General features: G+C 36.0%; 1 protein-coding gene across 5 annotated transcripts in view; it reads right to left on the bottom strand.

Moving 5' to 3' along the window:
* The window catches only part of LOC101691920 (DNA polymerase theta), a 136,996-nt gene extending 110,828 nt beyond the window's left edge, over positions 1 to 26,168 (bottom strand). For 4 of the 5 annotated variants that reach the window (XM_045088842.1, XM_045088843.1, XM_045088844.1 and 1 more), the window contains exons 1-12: positions 25,877 to 26,168; positions 25,239 to 25,418; positions 23,177 to 23,307; positions 21,587 to 21,743; positions 19,648 to 19,756; positions 16,785 to 17,004; positions 13,973 to 14,120; positions 11,266 to 11,412; positions 7,992 to 8,204; positions 4,092 to 4,234; positions 2,277 to 2,481; positions 1,819 to 1,961 (exon numbers count right to left, since the gene is read on the bottom strand). In XM_045088842.1, coding sequence (XP_044944777.1) covers positions 1,819 to 1,961; positions 2,277 to 2,481; positions 4,092 to 4,234; positions 7,992 to 8,204; positions 11,266 to 11,412; positions 13,973 to 14,120; positions 16,785 to 17,004; positions 19,648 to 19,756; positions 21,587 to 21,743; positions 23,177 to 23,307; positions 25,239 to 25,418; positions 25,877 to 26,057 — 1,977 coding nt within the window. In that variant the 5' untranslated portion in view covers positions 26,058 to 26,168. Of the gene's footprint in view, positions 1 to 1,818; positions 1,962 to 2,276; positions 2,482 to 4,091; positions 4,235 to 7,991; positions 8,205 to 11,265; positions 11,413 to 13,972; positions 14,121 to 16,784; positions 17,005 to 19,647; positions 19,757 to 21,586; positions 21,744 to 22,297; positions 22,371 to 23,176; positions 23,308 to 25,238; positions 25,419 to 25,876 lie in introns of those variants that run through there. The other variant, XM_013052696.2, reaches the window with a different exon arrangement.
* Between the last annotated feature and the right edge of the window lie 415 nt (positions 26,169 to 26,583).

Genomic DNA, 26,583 nt, shown 5'->3' with positions numbered 1-26,583 from the left:
CCACCAGCTGTGGAGTCAGAACCCTCCAATTATGGCACCCAAACCTGCCCCTTACGGTGGACAAACCCTACTCTGGTCTGGACCCTCAAGGTGGAAGAGGAGGGAGCATTCCTGCAATTCCCCAGCCCCTCTAAACTGTGGCTTTTCTTCTGCATGCCAGTGCTTCTAGGACTGGGGTGGTTCTGTGGGCCCTGGACTCACTGAAGTCACAAGTTCACTGAGGTAACCAGATATGTCCATCATGGTATCTGGATATTGCTCCAGTCCTGGCTTCCAAGGAGAATATAAACCATTTGATCCCTAGTCTCTCTGACCTGAAGAGCTTTCCCACACTTCATCCACCACTTGGCAGAGTTCTAGTATTGTCTCTTTTATATGCTAGTGACTCTTTTAAACCATGCATTTTCTGTGTACAAGGACAGAGGGATCTGTTCCAGGTCCCTCAATACTATCCCTCTACACGGCAGCACTGGGGGGCACAGTTCCCTTTATTACCATATCTCTCTGTCTCTCTTATTGTTCTCTTGCTATTCTATCTTTTGTCATTTTGTAGCTGTTCAGTCAGCCCACATTTCTTCAAGAGGAATTAGCCTATTAATAGGTATAATATTGTGGGTTCCATGGAGAAGGTGAGTTCAGAGTCTTCCTACAGAACTCTTAGGTATAGTTATTTTTAATATGTCTCTCTTTAGCTTTTGTAGTTAGAAGTTATTTACATAATATCATTACATTCAGAAATCTGCATTTCACTAGAAATTTACTTCACCGGTGAGTTTTATATATTCATGTGTTTTTTACATTAATTAGCATCCTTTCATTTCAGCACAAAGAACTCCCTTTACCGTTTCTTGTAAAGCACATCTAGTGGTGGTGAACATTCTCAGCTTTTGTTTGGTAAAGTCTTTCACTCTTGGTTTCTGAATGATAGCACTGCCACATATACTATTGTTGATTGGCAATTTTTTCCTTCAATATTTTGAATTTATACCATTAAAACAGGCCTGCAAAGTTTCTGCTGAGAAATCCACCAGAAGCTTTATGAGTTTCCTTGTATATGACAAACATCTTTTCTTTTGCTGCTTTCAAAATTCTGATTCTTTGATTTTTGACAGTTTGATAATAATGTGTCCCAATAAAGTCTTCTTTGGATTATATCTGTTTGGGGTTCCCTTTAGCTTATGTACATAGATGTCCATATCTTTCCCAATATTTGGGATATTTTTAGCCATTATTTCTTTAAAGAGACTGTCATCTTTTTTCTCCATCTTGGACTTCAATATGTATACATTGCTTTCCTTGATAGTGTTCCATCAAGAGTCACATGTTCTGCTGACTAAGCCAAGACTAAGCCAACCAGGTACCACTTTTCCTAAGTGGTATCCTATCAATATTAAGACTAGTCAAGCTTTCCTCTTTGTTGTAGTTGCTAGAAAAATCAGAACCAAAGTTGAGTACAAGAACTCTACATGACTTAAAGACATGCATATTTATGTACCAACTAATGCTTGAGTTTAACATTATGATCTTATCTTCAACTTCCTGTTATCTCAATTGTCCTTTAGTATAAAGCACCTCAAATACTTTTTGAAAGGTTAGAGAAAATTGATAAATAGGCAAATAAATTAAAAGGCTACTGTAACATTTAGCTTATTTTAAAACAATTTTCTTCTTACCTATTCTCTATTCCCACCACTACTACCCCAGTTAAAATAAAAAACAAACAAGATGTTCCCTTAGGGTATCTTTAATGCTCAGGATTCTATATAAGCATTTTCTCCCCATTTTCACAAACACAATAGTGAATAAAACAGAACTTACCAGGTAAACAATATGCAGATCGTTCTCTAAAACAAAGCCCTTCATTGCTCTTTGGAGGTCAGCAAAAATATCTAAAGTATCAATTGGAGAAAGTGAAGAAGAAAGAGTTGCTGACCCAAGATGTGTTGGATGATACACTTGTCCTGGTTGGGAGTGGAAATAGGGAAATTATGAACCAAATGTTTAAAATAAAATAAAACACTGTTTCTCTGTATTCTGTAATTAACCTTTTAGTATCTGATCAATTTTGCCCAATGCATGGATATTTATGAGCAGATTCTATGTTAATTGTCTGATGTTGCTAAATGCAACACTGACTTACTAAAATTGATTCATATACCACTTGAAAAACCAGTTTCCTTTTATACTGTTTGAAAAGTCAATTTCCTTTCACTGAACAGTCTTAAGTCACTAAAGATGAAAAAGTGAGTCAACTGCAACTAAGAAGTCACATTTACCTTCTGTTCCATCACTAGCTTCAGTAGTTTGGATGAATTCATTTTCCAGTAGCCACATTACACAGGCCTCAATTGCTCCAAGTTGAACAGAATCTTGGTTCTTCTGAATTCCCAACTTCCCTTCTTTCATACTTGCAGCCAAAAATGTGCAAGAAGCATAAGTCTGCATTTCTTGTGATGTATTTGCCACTCCGCCGACTATTATCTGTTAAGAGGTTTCAAATTTTTTGTAACTTTTCAATAAGACATGCAGGCCCCCATGGTATAAAAGAAGTGATTTTGTTCTCTTAAAATATTCTCAGCATTTTAATGCAGACTCTAATTCTTCCATTATTACTCATTATACATGTAGGTAACACCTACTAACAACATCAAAAATTTCCTTAGAATTTTTAATGCTAGTATTGAATATTTCCCGCTCAGAAAGAGGATGGGAATGGGTACAGAAAAAGTGAAGTTAGTTGTACCTTGTGGAAATCATCTTCCTACAACTATATTAAATACACTAATTAATTACATGTACTAATTTTTCCCTTGCCTTCTTCCATTTAATACATATTGAAACATATCAAATCATCCTAAACAGAGCTATCTTACACTTTTTAATGACTATATAACATAGTTTTACTAAGATTTATTTAGTATTAATTTTGGTTATTTTGGTTATTTCCCATTTTTTCTTAATACCAATAATGCTATAATAAATATTGCTGTATATTTAAGCTGATGTAATTTCACATATACCTCCCTAGGTAAAACTCTTAATTGTGAATCTACTGGTTAAATGGCTATATGTTTTTTTCTGGGGCTTGCCTGTTTTTTAATCTTAGTAGGTATGTCCAAGTAGCCCTCCCAAAAGAGTTTCAGCAGTATATGAGAATGCCTACTTTCCATATCCTTAACAACCCCATGGTATTACTTTCCTTTTTTTTTTTTTTTTTTTTTTTTTCCCAGATGGAGAGCTAAAGGGGAGTGGGGGGAAGAAAGTATGAGCACAGGTATCAGTACCCCCAGTACCAGCACTGAAGCCCAGAGCAAGGCATGAGGGTATATAAACAGAAAACTTCTCTGGAGGACACAAAACACTTAAAATAAGGAGGCTGGTTACCTTTGAAGATGCAAAGGAGAAAGTTTTATTTTTCACTTTAGATCTTTCCATGTTGTTTGAAATTTCTAAGCATGTCTATTTGTAATTTTTTTTTAATTTTTAAAAAAGATTTATTTATTTATTTATTTATTTATTTGACAGAGAGAGTGAGAGAACACAAGCAGAGGAAGCAGCAGGCAGAGGGAGAGGGAGAAGCAGTCATCTCAATGAGCAGGGAACCTCATGCAGGATTGGATCTCAGTACCCTGAGATTATGACCTAAGCCAGAGGCAGCTATTTAACTGACTGAGCCATCCAGGCACCCTAATTTGATTTTATTTTAATGTCATAGGTATTATCTGGATGGAAGAACTACAGTCCATTTCTGTCATCTTTTTAAATATTCTGAAAATAGGGGCACCTGAGTGGCTCAATTGGTTAAGTGTCAAGCTCTTGATTTTGGCTCAGATCATAGACAATAAAGTAAACCTAAAAAATAAAACGAATCATCTGATATTTGGGTCTTAACCCACTGTTTTGAAATATACTGATATAGTACTAGCTATATTAAACTCCAGGAAATAACTTAAATACAAGAGATTCCAACTTAGGGAAACTATGAACTCATAAAGAAACACAAAGCTAAGATTTTTCTTCACATATTTAAGTTCTACCATCATATTATAAGCACAAAAGAGCAAATGGTAATTTAATGAACTCTTTATTACCTCCAGAATAGCTCTTATCATGCTTGCAGTTACTTCTTCTCCTTCTTGTCTTTGCAAACAGCTACGAACAGGTTTTAGAGATCCCTGAAGTAGAGCTATGCCTTTTGATTTTTCAGAGTTCTTACAAACTAAGATACTCTCACCTATAACCAAAAAACCATACATTTATTGTATATTGCAACGTATTTCCTTAAGATACCTGCCAAAGAGAATTTCAGTTGTCTTATTTAAAAAGAAGTTAATAGATGATAGCCGTTATTATGGTCATGGTATTATTGCTGATGCTTTCATTTTCTGAACTTTGAAGGAAATTCAAATGTGCCAAAGTGCCATAAGGATTATTTTGACCTGAAGGCACTTAGGAAACAGAAAGAGCTCCTTGCCCTCACCCTGCTTGTCTAGAACCAAGATAAAAATTTCTCTTTGTGAAGGTGCTCCTCTTATCACTTACCACTGAACAGAAAGTGAGCACCAAGGAGGGTCTGCATAATCCTTTCTAAATAATCCTTAATTGATGAAGTGTTAAACATTACATCTGAAACTAATGACGTACTCTCTGTTGGCTAATTGAATTTAAATTTAAAAAATCTATAACTTCCATTAGTTTCCAGTATATATTTACTTTCCTACAATTTACCACCCCTAAAAGCCCTAATCCCTTTTCCTTTGCCTTGTCACTTCTCAATTCTATCACCTTTTGTTAAAAGGGTAAAAAGACCCTAACATCTAACTGCTTTTTTGGATCTTCACTGTTTCTCTATAAAAGCCTCTGTGTATGTAAAAAATGAAAATAATAATATCAAATAAAATATGTAGGCCTTCTGTCCTATTAATCTGTCATTTGTCAGCTCTTGCTAATTAAGTATATAAATAATAATAATAGAAGTATTTTGAAAACGATAAAGGAAACTGCAAATGCAAATTGCTATTAGTTATATATGACAATATGAATTCAAAAATATTTACAGAAACCTAGAAATCATAACATTCACTAATCTAAACACTTTAGGTTATTGTGACAATCAAACGAATAAAAATATGTGATAGCACTTATGCATTATAAACATATAGAAATATTCAACTTATACAAACATAAATACTATTAAAGCAATTACAACTAAAGAAAACCATAATTTTTTTTTCAGAAATGTATCCAATAGTAGGGGAAAAGATACAAGTAAGATGTTCAAGGGGCAAAAGGAAGGTCACTTGCATTAGAGAAAGCCAAAAGTGGCATTGTGGTGGAGTATAATAACCATTCTAGGCAGAAAGAAAATGCTGCTTTCCTAAGACTGACTGCCAAATTGAGAACAAAGACAGAATAAAGATAAGGGACTATAAACTTGATGACTGTTGATTATTTAGCCCAGATAAAATTACAAAAAGATAGGTGCCATCAGACAAACAACAATTTAAAAAAAAAAAAAAAACAGGTGAATAAAATGTATCACAAGGCTCTTGCAAGCATTACAAAATAGTCCAGCATAAGACCAAAAAATTACCGACAAAGGTATCAACTAGCATTAGCAGCAAAGTAAAAATGTCACTTTGGGCTATTCAAACCACTTTCAGGTTTTGATTCAACAAAATGAACAACCCTTTTTCCAGATGAAGCAAGATTTATGAAAATTTCCAAATTAATGGCAATATATACAGTTCAGTTTCCTGTTCCCATCCATCTGAAGAGGTTGTATCCATAACACAATAGAGAAGTCAATTAGAATCAATTATTACTATTAACTTACAAATCACTATTTTTGCACAAAGCACCAACATCTTATATGGGAAGGTTCCAGGAATTCCACAGAAAGATTCAAGAATCATCTAAACAAAACACCATTAACTGTCTAGGAGACATTAAGATCATTTATAAAATGCCAAGAAGTTACAAAGATGCTACACAAACCAAAAAACATCTCAAGTATTCATATTTTTGTAATTGATATGAAACACTATTCAGACACTCCCCCATTTGGAAGCTCTGAGCAAGCTATATGGCATCCTGAAATGGAGTATTATACAAAGTCAAAATCTCAGAAGTTTCCAAGGCCTCAAAAACAAAGTTATTGTAGTATATTTTAGTTTTGTTAAATGTTGCCTAATTTAAGGCTTGATAATTTGGCCAGCGCACCAACCTTCCAATTACTCCTCCCCATGAGAAAGAGAAGTACAAGCTAATGTAGGAAGGCAAACAAAACCTCCTTATCTTCTGTATTACCTTAAAGACCCTCTGACCCTAAAAGAAAAGCAGCTGTGTAAGATGAACTTACACTTCACTCTCCAGAGTTGCAAGTCTACTAAGAAATCAATTGAGGAAAGAACAGGAGGAAGCAAGTAGGAATAGAAAATGTCTTAGTGTCTTTCTCCAGCCTTCTTTAAACACATGTAACCTGCATATTTTACACATAAAGTAAGAGATAGAAGCAGGATAAACTTCTCTGATGTCTCTAATAGGGGAAATCCAATGAGTTGGAAGATTTTTTTTAATTGATAGAATTTTTAGGTTTTAAAAGAGAGGCAGCCCAATGACCCTGAAGGGATTACAGGTAGATGAATCATTTGTTACTAGGGCTGAAACAGACAGCTGCTCTTTCATTTTTACCTTTTTTTTTTTTTAAGGTTTTATTTATTTATTTATTTATTTGTTTATTTATTTATTTGAGAGAGAGAGAGACAGAGAGAGAGAGAGTGAGAAACAGCACGAGACAGGAGAGGGTCAGAGGGAGAAGCAGGCTCCCTGCTGAGCCAGGAGCCGGATGGACTCTATCTCAGGACTCCGGGATCATGACCTGAGTTGAAGGCAGTTGCCAAACCAACTAAGCCATCCAGGTGCCCCTCATTTTTCCTTTAATAAAATCTCTATATGTTAGTTGGGCATATGGCCTCCCTTGCAGTTGGGGAAAGTAACTGTGTGATAAGTTCTCCCTGATTGTATGTGAGGAGAAATATTTCGAGCAACTCCTGGGAAGTGCCCTTAAGAGGTAGGCTGTGTCCTTTACTTCCTCATCTTCCCTTCCTGATGGTTGAAATGATGATGTGATGACAAAGTCAAATTACTCTAAAAGTCACTTCCTCAGATACTATCCAGCTTTTTGTACCCATAATATCCCACTTATTTTCCCATTAAGACGCTCCCTTTTCTCCTAGATACCCTATTTTCTCTTTAGCAGCCACAGAACTGTTTGTCTGACATATGGTATAATACGAGTCAATAAACTACATTCCAGAAAATACGGAATGACAGAGAATGTTCCTCTGAAAGTTCTTTAATGTTATAAGGCTTATAACAATCTTGCCACACCCAAAATAATGTACCACGTTAGAAATAGTATTTCCTGCTATCTTGATATTTAATTAAACCTTTAACCCATTGCTTAAGACAAAACTTCTGTCTGGTTTATGGTAAGGTTATCATTACTTTTTGACACAAGAAACTAAAAAAGTTGTTTTCAGAATCAGCACCAATTTAGAGGGAAAACATTTCTATTCCCAAACTCTGAGAGTATTTCCCAGCTCTCAGCATCTTTATTTGAAGTCTTAGACCAAGCAGAACTAAAACCCATGAAAATTACTTCCTTCATTAGCAGTAGAATATACTGAAAATTAAAAATCATCTTTTAGTTAGTGTGATAAGAAGTCATTTTGACTAGAATATTGAATCATTTTACTGTACATAAGGTAAAGAAAATTTTAATTTTACGTTAGTAGAAAATCAATGGTTGATATATGAAAATTATAACTTATATTCATTATATATTAAGTAAAGCAAAACAAGACATTAGTGCTTTGGATAACAAATGCAGCATGATCGGAAATGAGTTGCCAGGAACTAGTCAAATTTCAAGTAGACTGACACAGTCCTTCAGCAATGCTGTCACAATTAAATTCAAACTCACTTACCTACTGTGTCTACCCCTTTCCTGCCAGCCCGACCAACCATCTGCTTATAAGTAAGAACATCTAGAGGTTGACCACTGAAAATAGGAGTCCGAATAATTACACGACGTGCTGGTAAATTCACTCCAGATGAAAGAGTAGAAGTTGCTGCTAAAACCCGAATCTGACCTTGACGGAAGGCACCTTCAATGATATCCCTCTCCTCAAAAGTAAGACCTAACAAAAGGAAGTTATAATAACATATATTTACTAATGAATATAACAGAAATATCATCCTTGATCACTTACAAATATATCTGGGAATCTACTACAAGTCTCTAAAGATTTTTTTCAAGCTATTGTTATGACCATAAACAAGTCACCATGGTCTAACTTTTTAAGAGTATAATCTGCCACCCCTAGAATACTTTTATCTCATCTCCTAGACCATGGGTTGGCAAACTTTTTCTGTAAGCATTTTAGGCTTTGCAGGACAGATATGCTCTATTGCAACTACTCAACCCTACCACTGTTACATGATAGCAGCCACAGAACAAACAGGCATGATTGTGTTCCAATACAACTTTATCTACAAAAATCTGCTGGATTTGACCAGCAGACTGTAGTTTGTTGACTCCTGTTCTAGACAATGAAGTCACTGAGGGTAGAGATATAGCTTATGTATCACATTTAAGCATAAAAATGTGCTGAAGAATAAATACACGAGTAAATGAAAAACAGCATAAAGAATATATACTTACCTGGCTTACTTTTAAATTTTATTTAAAAAATCAAAAGGACCGAGTTTGTAATTTAGGTGATGGGTCACTTTATTGGTATGCATCATAAGCTATATACAATAAAAATATTCTTCTATATGTTTGTATACATATACATATATACATATATTTTTAAATGTATTCATGTATGCATAATAAAAATTTAAATAAATTGAAAGTGTTAAATTCAAAATTTTAGAAACTATACTTTTTTTCTTTTCAAATTTTTATTTAAATTCTAATTAACATAGTGTAATATTGGTTTCAGGAGTAGAATTTAGTGATTCATCACCCACATACTACACTTAGTGCTCACTATAATACCTACTTAATACCCATTACCCATCTAGCCCATCCCCCACCCAACTCTGTCTCAACCCTCAGTTTGTTCTCTATAGCTAAGAGTCTCTTATGGTTTTCCTCCCTCGTTATTTCCCCTTGCCCTATGTTGATCTGTTTTATCTTTTAAATTCCACATATGAGTGAAACCATACAGTATTTGTCTTTCTCTGACTGCCTTATTTTTGCTTAGCATAATATAATCTAGCTTCTTCCATGTCATTGCAACTGGCAAGATTTCATTCTTTTTGATGGCTGAGTAACATTTCATTGTGTGTACATATGTATATATGTATATGTAAACATGTATACATATGTGTACGTGTGCGTGCGCACGTGTGTGTGTATACATACCGCACCTTCTTTATCTATTCATCAGTTGATGGACATTTGGGCTCTCTCCATAGTTTGGTTATTTGTTGATAATGCTGCCCTAAACATCAGCGTGCATGTACCCCTTCAAATCTGTATTTTGCATCCTTTAGGTAAATACCTGGTAGTGCAATTGCTGGGTCACAAGGCAGTTCCATTTTTAAGTTTTTTAGGAACTTCCATACTGTTTTCCAGAAGGGCTATACCGGTTTGCATTCCCATCAATAGTTTGCATTCCCCTTTCTCTGAATCCTTGCCAACCTCTGTTGTTTCATTGTGTTGTTAATTTTAGCCATTCGGATAGGTATCTCACTGTGGTTTTGATTTGTACTTCCCTGATGATGAGTGATGTTGAGCAGCTTTTCATGTGTCTGATAGCCATCTGGATGTCTTCTTGGGAAAAATATCTGGTCATGTCTTCTGCCCATTTCTTAACTAGATTATTTGTTTTTTTGGGTGTTGAGTTGGATAAATTCTTTAGATTTTGGATACTAATCTTTTAACAGATATGTCATCTGTGGGCACCTGGGTGGCTCAGTTGGTTAAGCAGCTGCCTTCAGCTAAAGTCATGAACCCAGGGTCCTGGGATTGAGCCCCGCACGGGGCATCCTACTCAGTAGAGATCCTGCTTCTACCTCTCCCTCTGCCTGCCATTCTGTGTGTTCTATCTCTCTGTCAAATAAATAAATAAAATCTTTTTCTAAAAAAAAAAGAGATATAATGGGGCGCCTGGGTGGCTCAGTGGGTTAAGCCTCTGCCTTCGGCTCTGGTCATGATCTCAGGGTCCTGAGATCGAGCCCCACATCCAGCTCTCTGCTCAGCAGGGAGCCTGCTTCCCCCTCTTTCTCTGCCTGCTTCTCTGCCTACTTGTGATCTCTCTGTCAAATAAATAAATAAAAAATCTTTAAAAAAAAAAAAAAAAAAAGAGAGATGTCTTTTGCAAGTATCTTCTCCCATCCTAAAGGTTGCTTTCTAGTTTTGTTGATTGTTTCCTTCACTGTACAGAAGCTCTTTATCTTGATGAAGTCCCAATAATTCATTTTTCCTTTTGTTTCCCTTGCCTCCAGAGACATGTTTAGTAAGAAGTTGCTACAGCCCAGGTCAAAGAGGTCCATGCCTATGTTCTTCTCTAGGATTCTGATGGCATTCTGTCTCACATTTAGTCTTTCATGAATTTTGAATTTATTTTTGTGTATTGTGCAAGACAGTTTCCTTCTTCTGGACCCAGAAGAAACTATATATTCTTAACCATATCCTTAGCACATATGTCACAGACAGATCACTCCCTGAAAGAAGTTATTTAATTTAGTGACTGCATAATCCTGGCAATTTTGACAATCAGATGATTTTTAAGTACTTCTAGCCCTCTCCAAACACAATATGATAATGTCTAAAATTAATTTGATTTTGATTTGATTTTTAATTTATTTGTAAGAATATTTCAATACCCTGTGAGATAACAGGAAATATTCAGAGTAGCATAAAATTAGGGCAGCAAGTACCTGTCTAATCTGAATTTTAAGGAAACAAAGTGTAGAAAGATAACAATTTTAGAATTCACTTCCCCAATGGTATAAAAATTGCCTTTCTCTGGTGTGTGTGTGTGTGTGTGTATGTGTCTATATATAGACACACACAATAGATAAGTAAACTAAATATGTTTTATTCTTGTTTAATCACACACTTCTTAAAATGAAATCTAAAAGTGGCATGGTTTTACAAGAAATCAAATGCACAGAAATAAAAAATGAAGAAATTATGAAGATTTTTAGGGGGACTTCTTAATAATAGATTATAAATATGGATACCTGCATGATGAAATGCTACTCCCCATGGTACAGTTTTTTGTAATACAGAGTCCAGTCCTGAAGGTGAACGTTTTAACTGATCCATCACTTCTAGGAGACCCTTTTGTTCCAGTATCACTGGTGGAAGTTCAGATGATCTTACCAATCCTGTCACAGAAAAAAAACATCAACACTGTTCATTTCTTGCTGGACCTCTTTAAGTGCTATCTGCCTAAGTCATGACAGAGCTAAATATTAGGACAATGTTTCTAAAACTACTATATATAATAATTAGCAAGCCATCTTTTAAAAATACTTTTGCCTGGCTCTGATTCATAGACATTGTGATGCAACAGGATGCAACCTGAACATAGAAATTTTAAAATTTCCCCAGTTGATTCTAATGTGCACCAAAGTTTAGGAAGCACTGTGTTAGGGTAAGACCAAGCCCACAAGAGGTGATCAAAGGACTCAGCTGAGGAAGGAAAGGATTACAGATACTACCATTCATAGCCTAAAAATCAAAATGCTTGCTCAAAGTTTGTCCCACAAACCAGCAGTGTCAGAAGCACCTAGGAGCCTATTTCTATGTGACAATTTTTCTAGCCTCTTTGCCACCCATGTGATAGTTAGCCACCCATTATCTTCTGTCTTTGTCTCTCTGTAAAATGCTCCTCTAGTAAGACATCAACTTTCTTAGATGCAGGAACTATGTTTTCTTTAAAGAATTTCCCAAACTTGGAAGCCTGAGTGGCTCAGTGGGTTAAGCCTCTACCTTCGGCTCAGGCCATGATCTCAGGGTCCTGGGATCGAGTCCCACATCAGGCTCTCTGCTTAGCAGAGAGCCTGCTTCCCCCTCTCTCTCAGTCTGCCTATCTGCCTACTTGTGATTTCTCTCTGTGTGTGTCAAATAAATAAATAAAATCTTTAAAAAAAAAAAAAAAGAATTTCCCAAACTCTTGGATTTCTGAACTAGTAAGCCTCTGATAAAATTTTAACATATATATTCTTTAAAATATTTTAGGTAAACTTTCCTTAAAAATTTTTTTAAGGACCCACAGGGGTTGTTAATGTTATATTATACTAAGCACAATTTAAAATTTTTAAAAACTACCATTGATCAATACCTTTATTTCAATATAAAAGTCATTTTAACATTAAAAAAAATTAGTAGGGTAATTTCAGAATTTAAACTTCAGCTTTACAAAAAAACGCAGTCGTATCCTTATTTTTCTGGTGAAAATCTCATTATAGCCCAGACTCCAGTCCAAGCACTAGGATTTCGGAAACCTTGCTGTAAATCAAAGTAACAGAATCTCAAGCAAAGAAGATAATAATAATGTTTCTGATTATCAAAGGAATTTAAGTAATTATGGTACAACATAAGGAATATAAATGGCACAGTACAGAAAACATCAATTAGGAGGGAAATAAAAGAGGTATTATAATGTTGGGCTGGAGCCTATCAAATAAAACTTCAAGCAAAGCTTACTTATTGGAGCTAAGCTTGAGGTATCCATCACCTATCCCCAGGATTCCAATGAAATCATAAAATATCCTAATATTCTGTGACCAGAACTGGTTGGTTTCTGTCTTCCCTAAACTCATCTGTGTAGGGACCCCAAAGGACCACAGGCTAGCAAAAGTAGTGAGGGAACAGTGTTCATCCTAGAATCAGTAAAATATATACTAATGGTTATAGACATACATTAATCACTACTCAGCAACAGAAAACAAATAGATAAACATAACAATCTGGAAAATCTTAAAAATACCATGCTGAAAGAAGCCAAACATACAACACACATACATCATATATGATTCTATTTATATGAAATTCTTAGGAATGGCACAACTAATCTAGAGTAACAAAAAGCAGGTCACTTGCCTGGGGCTCAGAATAGAGAGGAGATTGATAGCTAAAGAGCAAAGATTACATTTTAAATGGGTGATAGGAATGTTCTGTGGGTTCATTACTGGTGGGGGTTAAACAAGTGTATACATTTGTTAAAATTCATTAAATTATAAACTTCAAATGGGTACATTTTATTATATATAAATTATACCTCAATAAAGGTGATTTTATTTATTTAAGATTTTATTTTATTTTATTTTGAGAGAGAGAGCATGTGTGAGAGAGCAAAAGCAGAAGCAGCAGCAGAGGAAGAGAGAGAAGCAGGCTCACCACTGAGCAGCGAGCCCCAAGCAGGACTTGATCCCAGGACCCTGGGACCATGACCTGAGCCAAAGGCAGACACTTAACAGACTGAGCCACCCAGGCACCCCAATAAAGCTGATTTTAAAATATATGTGTTTATATGTATATACACATATGCATATGTATGTGATTCTTTTTTAGGCTTTGGAAATATAAAAAAAGATATGTCTGATTTCTCCAGAAAAATGTGTGTATATGATGTTCCAGATATAATTTAGGGTTTCAAAGATCAATACTTCAAAGCTCATGGATCCTAGATGAAGAATCTTAGTATGTGCCTGTATAAATCCAGTATTTTAAAAATCTTAAGGTTAGCCTGAGTGTGTGTATATGTTGTCTATCATGAGGATAAGGAGAGGATTAGTCACAAAAGCATTGTTTTGTAAAGGAGTGTCCAGTGGGCAGGTGGTACAGTGATCAAAAAGAGCCATGCTTTATTTATATACTGATTACATTACTTTCAAGGAAGTGTACTGAGTATAGAAGCTTCCATTTCCATCAGTAACTTACCCTTAGCTTGATGGTGGAGATTATAAAACTCACGGGCAATGCTATCTGCCAACTTCTCACACCATTTCTTTGATGGACAGAAAAGCAATACTGAATGGTTATCACAAATGGTCTCATAACATAAACTAACAACATGGTCCTCATCTCCCTAAGGAAGAAAGAGAAATAAGTCACTCTAATGGTCCTTTCAAAACATTTTCATATCAGTTTAAAGTCACTCACTCATTTTGCTTCAAGATTTCTTCTACTGGGGGCACCTGGGTAGCTCAGTGGGTTAAGCCTCTGCCTTCAGCTCAGGTCATGATCTCAGGGTCCTGGGATCAAGCCCTGTATCAGGCTTTCTGCTCAGCAGGGAGCCTGCTTCCCCCTCTCTTCTGCCTGCCTCTCTGCCTACTTGTGATCTCTCTCTCTGTCAAACAAATAAATAAAATCTTTATTAAAAAAAAAGATTTCTTCTATTGAAAGGCATAACAAAAACCAATTACAAAGTCAATAACAAAGAAAAAAACAAGAAGAGAAAAAAAGAAATACACTTCCTTATAATGCAAGGTGAAAGGAAATATGTTGATTAATTCATCTAGTATTTATTGACTTCGAACACTCAGCCAATGAGGATATCATGGTAAGCAAAAGAAAGTCAAGGTCCTGTCTTTAAGGTGATTAGGGTTCGTTGGCGAAAGGTATTAAAGTACCAAACAAATAAATGTAAAATACAATTACTAGATGTACTATAAAAGCATTTTAGGATGTTATGAAGCCTCATATTTGACATACATTTGACAAAAAAAATCAAAGAGTTTTCTCTGGAAAAATTATCTAGCTGATATATGAAGGAGGGGAGGTGTTATTTCAATGAAGGATAACTGGTGGACAGTGGAAAAATTTCAGGCAGAATAAAGCATATGTAAATCCCATGTGGTAGCCAGCCCATTGAGTTCTCAGAACTGGAAGGGGTGTTTAACTGAATTAATTAATTCGTCCATCCATTCACTCAATGAACAAACATTTACTATATACCAGATATTGTCCTAGGCACTGGGGATAAAGGATAAAGTAGAAAAAAAGCTCTGCCCTCAAAGTGTTACTATGCCAGTAGGAAGGGATAGATAATAACAAAAACAAGATAAGTAAAACACAGAATTTTGAAAAGTGATAAAAAGAAAAAGAAAATGGAAAATAGGGACCAGGAAGGGGAGGACGCTGTAATTTAGATAAGGTGGCCAGGGAAGGTCTAAGAAAGTGACTTTGAGTAAATGTCCAAAGGTAAAAGAGGAAACCGAAAGCATTCCAGAAAGAAAGAACCTCAGGTGAAAGATTCTTGGCATATTTTAGAACAGCAAAGAGGCTGTAGAGGGAATAAGAAAGTAGTAGGTAAGGTCAAAGCACTAAGTGGGTGGAAACAGATCATGTAATGTCTTATCAGACTACCAAAAAGAGGCTGGCTTTCATTCTAAAGGAAACAAGGAACCACTTCAAATGTAGGAACATAATGGTAATGTGATCTGATGTTCATGTTAAATAGATCATTAGCTCCCGATTTAAGTATAGACTAAAAGGGAAAAGGTAGGAAGCAGAGAGCTCAATTAGCAGACTATTTCAATAATCCAGGTAAGAGTTTAAAGTGATTCAAACAGGGTGAAGGCATAGACATAGCAACAGAAAAAGATTAACAGGAGAGTAAATGAATGCGCTTACATATTTGCTGAGGTAACTAAGGCACAGGAGTGCCTTAAATTTGGGGTACAGAGCAAACCAACTGAATAAGATTCCATGCCAGACATATAGAGGCTACAAATGCCTATCTAGGACAGGACTGAAACACATGAACTTATTCCTATTTCCAACTCCAGCTGTTTCCGTATTCAGAGACACAGCTCTACACAGAAAGATGTCCCACTCCACAAATGATGAGTCAGTTTTTTAACCTCAGGATTGAAGAATCAGACTTAAAAAAAATACTGTGAACTAAAATTTCTTAAGTGTTTATGGGTGTGTGAGGGAATTTATAATTTATTAAGCACTTCCTAGATGCCAATTTTTTAACACCATCCTTCACTCCTAATATAAGTATTACACCCCAATGTACAGATAAGATAGTATATTCAGAGAGGTTTTGTGATTCAACTAGTATCCACAATATCAAGTATCTCTATTATGTATCAGAGGTAGGTCTGACTCCAAAAATGTTTTTTCTCTTTCACTATATATTATACCTACTACTTAACAAAACTTAATTTTCCACATTAGTGCTTAGTGTAAACTAAGCCATAAGAAAATCTCCCAGTTAAAAAGAACAATCTACAAAATTAAGTATTTTTTATTATTTATATTATCTTCTATTATACTTAATGGAAAAGATAATCATATAAATTGAAGGCACAACTGGGCATCTGTGTGGCTCTGTTGGTTAAGCATCTGCCTTCTGCTCAGGTCATGATCCCAGGGTCTTGGGTTCAACCCCCATTTCCAGCTCCCTACTCAGTGGGCAACCTTCTTCTCCCTCTGTCTCTGCCTGCCTCTCCCCCTGCTTATGCTCTCTTTCTTTCTCTTTCTCCCTGTTAAATAAATAAATAAAACCTTTAAAAATAAATAAATAAATTGAAGGCACAACTGAATTTCTTCTCTCACCATCACTACCAATTATTTAAGATGAAACCATTAGCTTGGCATTAATAATCCTTCTAATGGGTATGTAAAGCATATTCAACTGCATTGCAACCCCTAATTTATATAACTCAAAAAAATGTTAACTCCTAGAAAATGCAATCAAATACAAAGTACCAGGAATAGTGATGTAAAAATACTGACTTACCTTTACTTGTAGATTGGGCTGAAATTCCCTCACAAGCTTCATTGAAGAGTCATATATAGAATTTCCAATTTTTATTGACTCTAACAGTGGTACAGGACGAAAGTTGGTGTGGTAGAGTTCAGCATTCAACCAGGAAGCTACAATCTCCAAATTAGGAAGAGTAGCACTCATGCCAACAATCTGCACAGCATTAGACAGAGGACTGGCTAAATTTGCCTGGCTGTCAAATACAAATGAAAATGATGTTCAAAGATACATAGTATTAGTTTCAAATAGTGCTGCTAACATATTCTTGGTCATGTCCTTGGGTACATACACCCATACATTTTTAAGATATATACCTAGAAGTAAAATTACTGGGTTATAGATCATCTTCAGTTTTATTGATGTTGAACTGTTTTCCAAAGAGACTATACTAAAGTATCTCCATGATCCATATGTGTTTCATTGTTCCACATCTTGTCACCACTTAGTATTGTCCATCTTTTTAATGTTAGCTATTTTGGAGAGTGTGTCATAATATCTCTTTGAAGAAGTAGTTTATATTGCCTTGATTACTAATGAGATTAAGTATCATTTCATGATTATGGACCATCTGGATACCATCTTATAAATGCCTATTGAGGGTAGGAAAAGAATAAATGAAACAAGATGGGATCGGGAGGGAGACAAACGATAAGAGACGCTTAATCTCACAAAATAAACTGAGGGTTGGAGGGGAAGGAGGGAGGGAGAGGGGGGTGGGTTTATAGACATTGGGGAGAATATGTGCTACGGTGAGTGCTGTAAAGTTTGTAAACCTGGCGATTCACAGACCTATACCCCTGGGGCTAATAATATATGTTAATTTTAAAAAATGCCCTTTGAAGGTGTTTGCCCATTGATATATTGGGTTTTCTCTTCTTGATTTGTTGAATTACTTGAATGTTCGGGATAATGACTTCCCGCTTTCATTAATTTTGGCTCTTGTCTTTATTATTTCTTTCCTTCTACTTTCTGTGGCATTATTTTACTACTCTAAGTTCTTGAGATGAATAATACATTAATTTTTCAGTCTTCTTCAGTAATACATGCATTTTATACATCAGCTCCCCCTTTAAACTTCAGCTGCATTTCACAAGTTTTGTTAGAAGATGTACTTTCAACTCAAACTATCTTCCAATTTCTACTGTGATTATTTTTTTACCCCAAATGGGTAAAAATGTATGTCCCAATTTCCAGGGGACATGTTCTAGTTATGCCTCTCCTACACTTATTTTTTAGTGTAATTCCATTTGTCAGAGAATATATTTTAAAATACTTAAATCCTTTAAAATGTATTGTTTTATGGCTCAGGATATAGTGAAGTTTTACCATGCACACTGAAAAGAACATACATTCTGCTTTTATTTGGAAATTCTTCTACATACATCCATTTGGTCAAATTTGTTACTTGCATTAGTCTTATATTCTATATCCCTACTGATCTGGTATATAAACAATTATCTCCATGTCTTCTCATATACTGAAAAAGAGGTGTTAAATCTCCCTAAACTGAAATATAAGAGCTCCTAGATTGAAAGAGATCTATTGTGCACCCAACACAATGAACAAAAATGAAACACCAAGACACATCGGTGTGAAATTTCACAACACTGAGGAAGAAAAGGAGCCCCTAAAATCTCCCAGAGTGAATTAAAAATTTTTATACAAAGGATAAAGTATAAGCATCATAAAATCTTGACTTCTATACCTGGGCAATCTATGAAATAACCATAAGGCATTTTCAGATATGCAAACTTTCAAAAAAAAAATCATGAATAGACTGTGCACTAAAATAAAGTAGAATTCCTGGAAGATGTCCCCATCAAAATGAGGAAGTAAATCAAGAAAAAAAAATGTTATCCAAAAAAGGGGGACACTGACCCAAGTGTAAAGCAATAGGAATGAATGATAAAGAAAGATCCTAAAATAAGTACTATGCAGCACATATATAGTTTACCCACCTATCCAGATTGGATAACTCAGAAGTCTTTTGGAGAAACTTCAAGAAGATGAATTTGGTAGAATAGAAAATGTGTTGAAATATATTGGATGGAGATTTACGTAAATGGGAAAGAGGCTGGGGATCAATCAGTGAAAAGGACATAGCAAACCAAGCCATCAAACAAAAAAGATATTAATTTCAGATATTAATTTTCTTAAAAGTTATTTTGAAGATAAAAGTAATCATAATATACCACATGCTTCAGTTGGCAAAGGCATTTATATAGCCATAACAGTCTAACATTAAATATTGATCTGATAAAAATTATGATATAACAGTATTTGGAGAATGGGAAGATTATGAAAGGACAAAAAGAGACTGTGGGGTCAAATGGGAGGAGATTGGGTTGGGTGAGTAAAGATTTTAAAGAAGAGCTAGGTCTTCATCTTTCATAATAAGTAGTACATAATGTGTAAAACTAAAACCACAGTGGCTACATTTAGAAATAGCATTGTAAATAATTTTTTTAAAAGCTGTTAGAGTTGAAAGTAGCTGTCTCTGGGAGGGAGGGGATAAAGAAATGCTATTTTTCAAAATTAGTCTTGATTGCTTAAATAGAATGATGTATAACTGGCAAATACAAAAACTGGATTTTTTAAAATTGTATCATAAAAATGAACAACCCGAAATTTTAAAATGTTATAAAAATCATCAAAAATCACTCTCAATCTTAAGTACTTCTTTTGGAACAAAAATGAACTGCTGTACCTGAGTTTGTTCTAAATAGGTATTATTGCCCTTCTTTAATTTACTTAATTCATACTTACTATGCACTTTTGCAAACAATTCCTTAGCACTGCTTAGAATCTCAGGAACTCCGTTATTTCAGGTACTCACCAAGATGCTGACTTGTGAGTAATATAGCAAATCTTAGTGAGTAAAAGTTCCAGCAGATACCCTCGGTGAGAGTCTCCCAGCATATGCAATTCATCCACAACCACCATTCCTAAAGAGATTGTCCAGATACTAAGTTTCACAAAATTTAACAATTTCGATAAAAATTTTAAAAGACTCAGCATCTTATATAGTAAGTAGCTGTCATTACTACAATATATTGCAGGTAATACAAATTTCTAACCATAAAACAAAAATCAAATTTCACATAATGGACAATCCTTTCTCAAGACATTTCAGACATCTTAAGTGGTCCAACTATACTGTATTCAGGGTCTAAAAATCAAGGATTAGCTAACTCAGAGGAAACTGCCTCTCATTACTCAGATACTTCTATATTGGCAACTTTGTATAAATATTTGTACAATGAGATATCAAATACACCTACCATAGTTATTCAGTATATTGACTTTTCTATGGGGTAAAACAACCAGGGCAACCAACCATACTGATGTTAGAAAGCTGCTTAGAATAACAAAATCAGATCAAGAAGAAAGAAATTATTTTAAGGATGTTTTTGTTTGATGATAATAGGCTCGTGAATCACCCCACTACAAAACATAAATATGTTTGTATACCAGAATCCTCTTCTCCACTACTTGGAGAATCAAACCAGTCTATGCACTTGGAATAATGCTCAAGAAGTACTGAAAATTTAGTACCAACCAATGCCTTCTTTAAACACAGCCATAAGATTATGGTTTTCACAGGCACCGGTATCCCTCTGCCCCCAACTAACCCTCCCCACCTAAATTAAGATCTTTCAAACCCATTTCCTAATGGCATATGATACTCCTTTTCCTCATCAGTAAGCTATCTGAAAAGTTATTTCAGAGTTTATTCACTCAGTCAGTCATTCAAAAACAATCTGTGCCAGGCACTGTGTTAGGTATACTGGATATCACATTTTATAAGATTCTATTGCAATCTTTCAGATATTTAAAATCCAATGGGGTCACAAGTGTTAAGACAATTCTGATACAAACTGATGAATTTGATTTCTCTCTCTAAGCTTCATAGAGCAGAGCCATGTCTTATTAAGTTTTGATTTCATTCCGCACTCCCACTCTACCCAGTTTTACCATTTAAGTTCATCAGGATCTCAATGAGTAGCTAACTGATCATTCTTGCTGCTTTTGCTGATGCTACAACTATTCTATTCCTGTTGCTACCTCTACGTAGACTTTCCTAAGTGGCTTTAAAAAAGGGGGGGGGGGCGCCTGGATGGCTCAGTGTGTTAAAGCCTCTGCCTTCAGCTCAGGTCATAATCCCAGGGTCCTAGGATCGAGCCCTACATTGGGGCTCTCTGCTCAGCAGGGAGCCTGCTTCCTCCTTCTCTCTCTCTGCCTGCCTCTCAGCCTACTAGTGATCTTGCCTGTCAAATAAATAAAATCTTTAAAAAAAAAGAAAAAAAAAGGCATTAAGGTAGAAAGCCTTCACAGAGTTCCAAAGGAACAAATGTCAGTTTCTATAGCTTCATACCACTTCTGGCCTAAATGGTAACCTCCAAGTAAAGACCAAATCTAGCTATCTTGCACCAGAATATGATAATGAATAGAAACTAACTGCAGATATGGCAGAACCAGCTCCAGCATGCTTCCTTCTATTCCCAGTAAAGTTTAGAGAGAAAAGAAGCAATGAGAAATGACTTGAGGGCTCAAGGATATTCCTCTGTGTTTTGTAAAGTGCAAACATACAGGGAAATAGTCAATAACAGCAAGCAGGACATAAAACTTTTTTTTTTTTTTAACACAGAGTTCCTAACATTACAGATACCAATTCTCAATAAGAAAAAAATGGGACCTATAGAAATCATAACAGCCATTCCATTCCTTCAAAAAATAGCAGCAGAAAATATTTGCTTATTTCCTACTTTTCTTACCTAAAAGATCCATCTTATTTTCCTCTATGAGGCGATTGATCAGACCATTGGCTCTCTCAATTGTGCAGACAGCAATATCCAAGGAAGAGAAAGGCCGTGTCGGAGAGGCACTGCCCATATAACCATCCACATTTATGCCTACTTCCTGAAACAGACTCTGAATTGAGCAAAAAGGAATAATACAAGTAAAAATACTTGAAATTCATGAATTATAGATTGGTTCTATCCCAGAATACAGACATAAGTATCGAAAGATATTTACTAGATTACTGTTGATTGTTCCTGGCCAGGACACACTGGTTTTTGTTTTGTTTTGTTTTTGTTTTTAGAATCACATGAGAAAAACATGATGTTTAGAACTGACAAAACACAGAACAGAGATTTTCTGTTAAGACAGAGTCAAATAGAAATATGCCATTTTAACGATTAGATTTATAAAGCACTTCCAAGAGTTACAGAAATTAAAACTAGAAAAAAAAATTAAAGCACTCAATTTTTAATCTAATAAACACGTAAGAAACTAGCTCTGTTTTTAAACACAAATGTAACACTTTAATGAACAAATTTATACTTCATGAAAAAATTATTCTTATTATCCCACAATCTTTTATACAATAGAAGTTTTCAAAAGTCAAATGCAGTGGGACCTTGATGTTAATTTTTTTTTTTTTTTTTTTTTTTTTTTTGTAGTTTTACTTGTAACTAACATACCTTCTCAATAAAAAGGATCCTTTCATCATTTTGTTACTTTGGTCTAAGTTGAGAGGATGTTACCATGTAGGACCAGCTTTGTTGGCTATTTGGCCTCTGAAATAACTGTTAAAAAGATTTATAGAACCATAGAACTTTAGAGCTGTTCATTCAGTAAAATGTTTCTGAGCGTTATTGAGTTAACCCATAATATTAGGGTTAAAGTCCTTTTTACCAATGAAAATACTAAAGTCCAGGAGATTATGTGCCTGGCCTGAAGACATAGTTAGTGGCAAAACTGGGACTAGAACCCAGCTTTTTTGGACTACCAGTTTAATAGTCTTGCCATTCCAACACATTTTTTCACTGCAGAAATCACAACAGTAAATGTATTTTATTTAATGTAACACTGTAGTTGTAAAAGCGCCTTAAAAACCAGGGAGTATCATACTAATGAAAAATGTTATTATTCATTTTTGCAGAAGAACAAACCACAGGCCTGAAGTTTTACCTAAGCACCAATGGATCTGGATCTTCTTCCCCCAACTACTCCCAAATGGCCCTCAAGATAGGATATGCATCCTTAAACACTCTTTCCTTTCCATGCTTCATTCTAATCCTGCTATTCAGTCAAAATGCTGTTTTTTAATTTATATGTTTATATACTAATTGAAATATTCTGTTTACTTCCTAAGGAAAAGTTTATAAATTTTAACACAACTTTCAGTTACTCTTTTGATTTAATGACCCTTTCTCCTTTTATATAAATAATTAAAAAGTTTATCTTCATCAATGGCCAACTTTTAAAGCTACTTTGGGATGCAACAAAAGAAACTTTTATTAACACAGCTGCCAGTAATAGATCTTATTACAATAATGTTCTTAATATAAGAACATTACCTGAAGATAGTATTTCTTCTCTTTAGCCACAGAGACAAAGGGCAAAATAAACAAAGCTTTCTTCCGCATTTCCAAAACTCGCTTCAACATAAGTAATTCAGCAACAAGAGTCTTCCCAGCACTAGTAGGAGCTAAAACATGTTATTCCACAGGTTATTACAAAAAGAATATTTGACATATTGAATTAATAAGTGTTTTAAACCAAATTCAGTAACTACAGAGCCTTAGACTAACCTATCATTAAGGCCCCTACTAGCAACTGAAAACTTTATTCACTTAAATGTCCCTGACTTCAAACCAGTGCTCTAGAGAGCCTCACACTGAAAACAGAGAATTCTTAAACAAATCCTTTTATGAACAATAAGTGATAAATACTGAGTCCCTAGCTTGTATCTAATGATCCTTTCCTTTAAGTACTGAATGATTAAAAGCCCTGCTTTGAGGAAGGAGATAAACAAGTTTAATATATTGTGGTAAAAACCATGATAGAAGTTGAGAGAGAAGAGCTATAATGAAGTTTATGGAAAGGAAATACAACTTGGGAGAAGAGAAGGGAAGAGGAAAGGAATGCCAAGCAAAAGAAACAGCATGTGCAAAGGCTAAGCCTGCTAAGTTCAAAGGATGGTAATTTAGTAAGCCTGAAATAAAACCAGGAAGAGTTAGAGAAGAGATATGAACAAGTCACATGAAAAAGAATTTTATAATCCCACCATGTAAGGAATTTAGAATTTATCCTGAAAGCAATATAGAATGACTAGTGAGTTCTATGAAAAGGTATGTTAAGATCATATTTGTACTTTATAAAGATCACTTTGCGAGCAGGGCAGAACAAAACCTGAGAAAAAATATAAACTAGTTATAAGGCTATTGCATAATCTAGAAGATGAGCATAGTCTACAAGAAAGAGGATAGCGAACTAGGTAGTGTACCTAAAAAGAGAGAGTAGTCAGAATTAAAACATCTGGGTGGCTCAGTCGGTGGGGTATTTGACTCTTGATTTCCACTCAGGGCATGATCTCGGGGCATGAGCCTGAGGCTCTGTCTGGCTCTACACTCAGGGAGGAGTCTTCTTCTCTCCTCCTCTCCCCTTTTTGCCCCTCCCTGCACACTCACACTCTCATGTGTGTGCGTTCTCTCTCTTTCTCTCTCTCTCTTAAATAAATAAATCTTTAAAAAAAGAAAAAGGTATTTGAGATGCACACTGGACACGGTGATCAACTGATATAAGCTGGTGACCAGAAATATGAATGACACTCGAGTTTTGGTTTAAGCAGTTGAAATGGTCAGGCCATTCTACCACTACTACCAGTTATGGTGTACTTTCTATATGCCAACAACTCTTCTAAGCATTCTCTCATGTTTTCTATTAATAAGCTATTAATTATCATAGGCATTAACTGTAACAGTTTTCAAACCCAACCAATCTGACTCTACAGCCTGAATTTATTATCAGTAGTAAGAACTATCTGCCGAAGACATAATGAAAACTCTGGATGACTCACAACTTCAAAAAAAACTGACACAAAGAAAGCACATCTTATCAAATGATAAGGTCTAAAGTCAGTGAGTAAAAATGTTAAAAAATATGAATGTCAGAGTTGCCCCTGAAAGCCTATGTAAGTCTTCTACTTGGTAAATTACATATGGTTTTGTGGTATACATCCCCGTACAAGATGGTCAATTTATAAATACGTAATGTATAATGCTCACACACTGTAAAGCAACTGAGATCAACCAGGGGAAGAACAGATGTACACTTCCCTTGCACTTTCATCCTGGAACATGTTTGTTGAGAGGAAAACCAAGCAGAATAGTTCTCTTTAAACTGTCTGCTTTTTTGCTCCCACTCACCATAATGGAATTGGCATAACTTAAATATGTATATGATGAGACTCCACTTTTCATATTTTAAGGCTTTCTCTGGTTATAAATCACAGTTTCATTCACTTTTTAACTACCCCATAACTACTATCTTTTAAGCTACTTCATAACTACCTCAAGGGTATCCTTCATATTCATGTCATAAAGTAGTACAGAAATTAATGTGCACAAATTTGAGTACCTGAATAGACTAAATTCTTTCCTTCCAGGACTTGTCCCAGCAAAAGGCACTCTGCCTGCCATTCAAACATCTTTTTTACACCCAAACTGTGATATTTCTCCAGAACCGCTACAGGAAGTCCCCAGTTTGCCAACAGCAACTTGTCTATTTGATCGTCAGGAATTGTCTGCTTGCATTCCCCTTTCAGGAAAAAAAAAAAAAAAAAATTAGTAGTTGAACCAAATCCTAACATATGACTTCAGTAGTCTTCCACTGTGTTTTGGAGTTCTTGTGTTGCACTGAGGCTATATAAAGCATATGCAGACATAAAGCACTTCCAGTACCAGGCTCTGCATGGCGTACTGGGCACTATGAGGCGTGAGCCTCCGATAGGTGATTAGATTTGGCCAACTAGAAAGTTGTTTCTGCAAAGGTCGAAAGATTCACAAACCGGTTGAATATTACTACCAGGCTGTCGCCCAATCCGCACGTCCATGTCCTAACAGAAAGTGACCCGCCACGCTAGGCCAGAGTCACAGACGGAGAAGGGGAGTAGAAGTTCAGTGGGCTGTGCAAACACACAAACTCTGTGCTGAAACTACACCTCCCCACACTGGGCCGCCCACCTCGCCCGCGGACCCCCGAGTGCCTGGGAGTACCTGCAGCTGCGGCCGGCAGGCGGCCGCGGTCCTTCAAGCAGCGTCCCAGGCCCGGGGGAGGACTCAACACGGGCCCCGAGTGAAGCAGGAGGCTGTCACTGCCGTCACCGCCACTTCCCGAGAAGGAGTCCGAGCTTGATGCTGAACGCCGCCGTTTCCCACTCCAGCGCGGAAGATTCATCGCGAATTCTTCTCGGCGATTCAGGGGAAGCCACGGTGCCGGCGTCCTCCCGCTCCGGAGAAACCGTGCCTGGTGACAGGTGCAGCCACCATGTTCCCGCCTCGGCTTTCAAACTCTGGCCTCCCAGCCCGCCCCGGAACCATAGAGTTTTCGGTGGTGAGAGTAACCCGAGAATCATAGAATCGTGGAGAAAGAGCGGCTCCACTGGTGTCTTCGACCTCCAACCTTCCACCACATTAGGAGGTTAGCGTTAGAGAAAACGAGCCGCACCTAGATAAAGGGTTGAGGACGGAGGGAACGACTCTGTATGCATAACCTGCATTTATAATCAGCCTGGCCTAAGCCTTTCTTTTTGTCCATTTCTTGCGTGAATAGCAAGATTTGCTAACTTCATGGGTTGCCCGTAATTGGTAGCTCAGGGAAGTAACTCTTCTTAACAAATTGGTATTAAAAATTTATTATAGGTTATGCATGCAAGTACATATAGTACAAGTCTGGGAAATAGCATTTGAGAGTCAGTTCTGTG

This window comes from Mustela putorius, unplaced genomic scaffold (assembly GCF_011764305.1).
Source record: "Mustela putorius furo isolate JIRA1106 unplaced genomic scaffold, ASM1176430v1.1 tig00003834_pilon_pilon_pilon, whole genome shotgun sequence".
Lineage (NCBI taxonomy): Eukaryota > Metazoa > Chordata > Mammalia > Carnivora > Mustelidae > Mustela > Mustela putorius.
The sequence above is the reverse complement of the archived record's forward strand: the minus strand, read 5'-3'. Positions and strand labels throughout refer to the sequence as shown.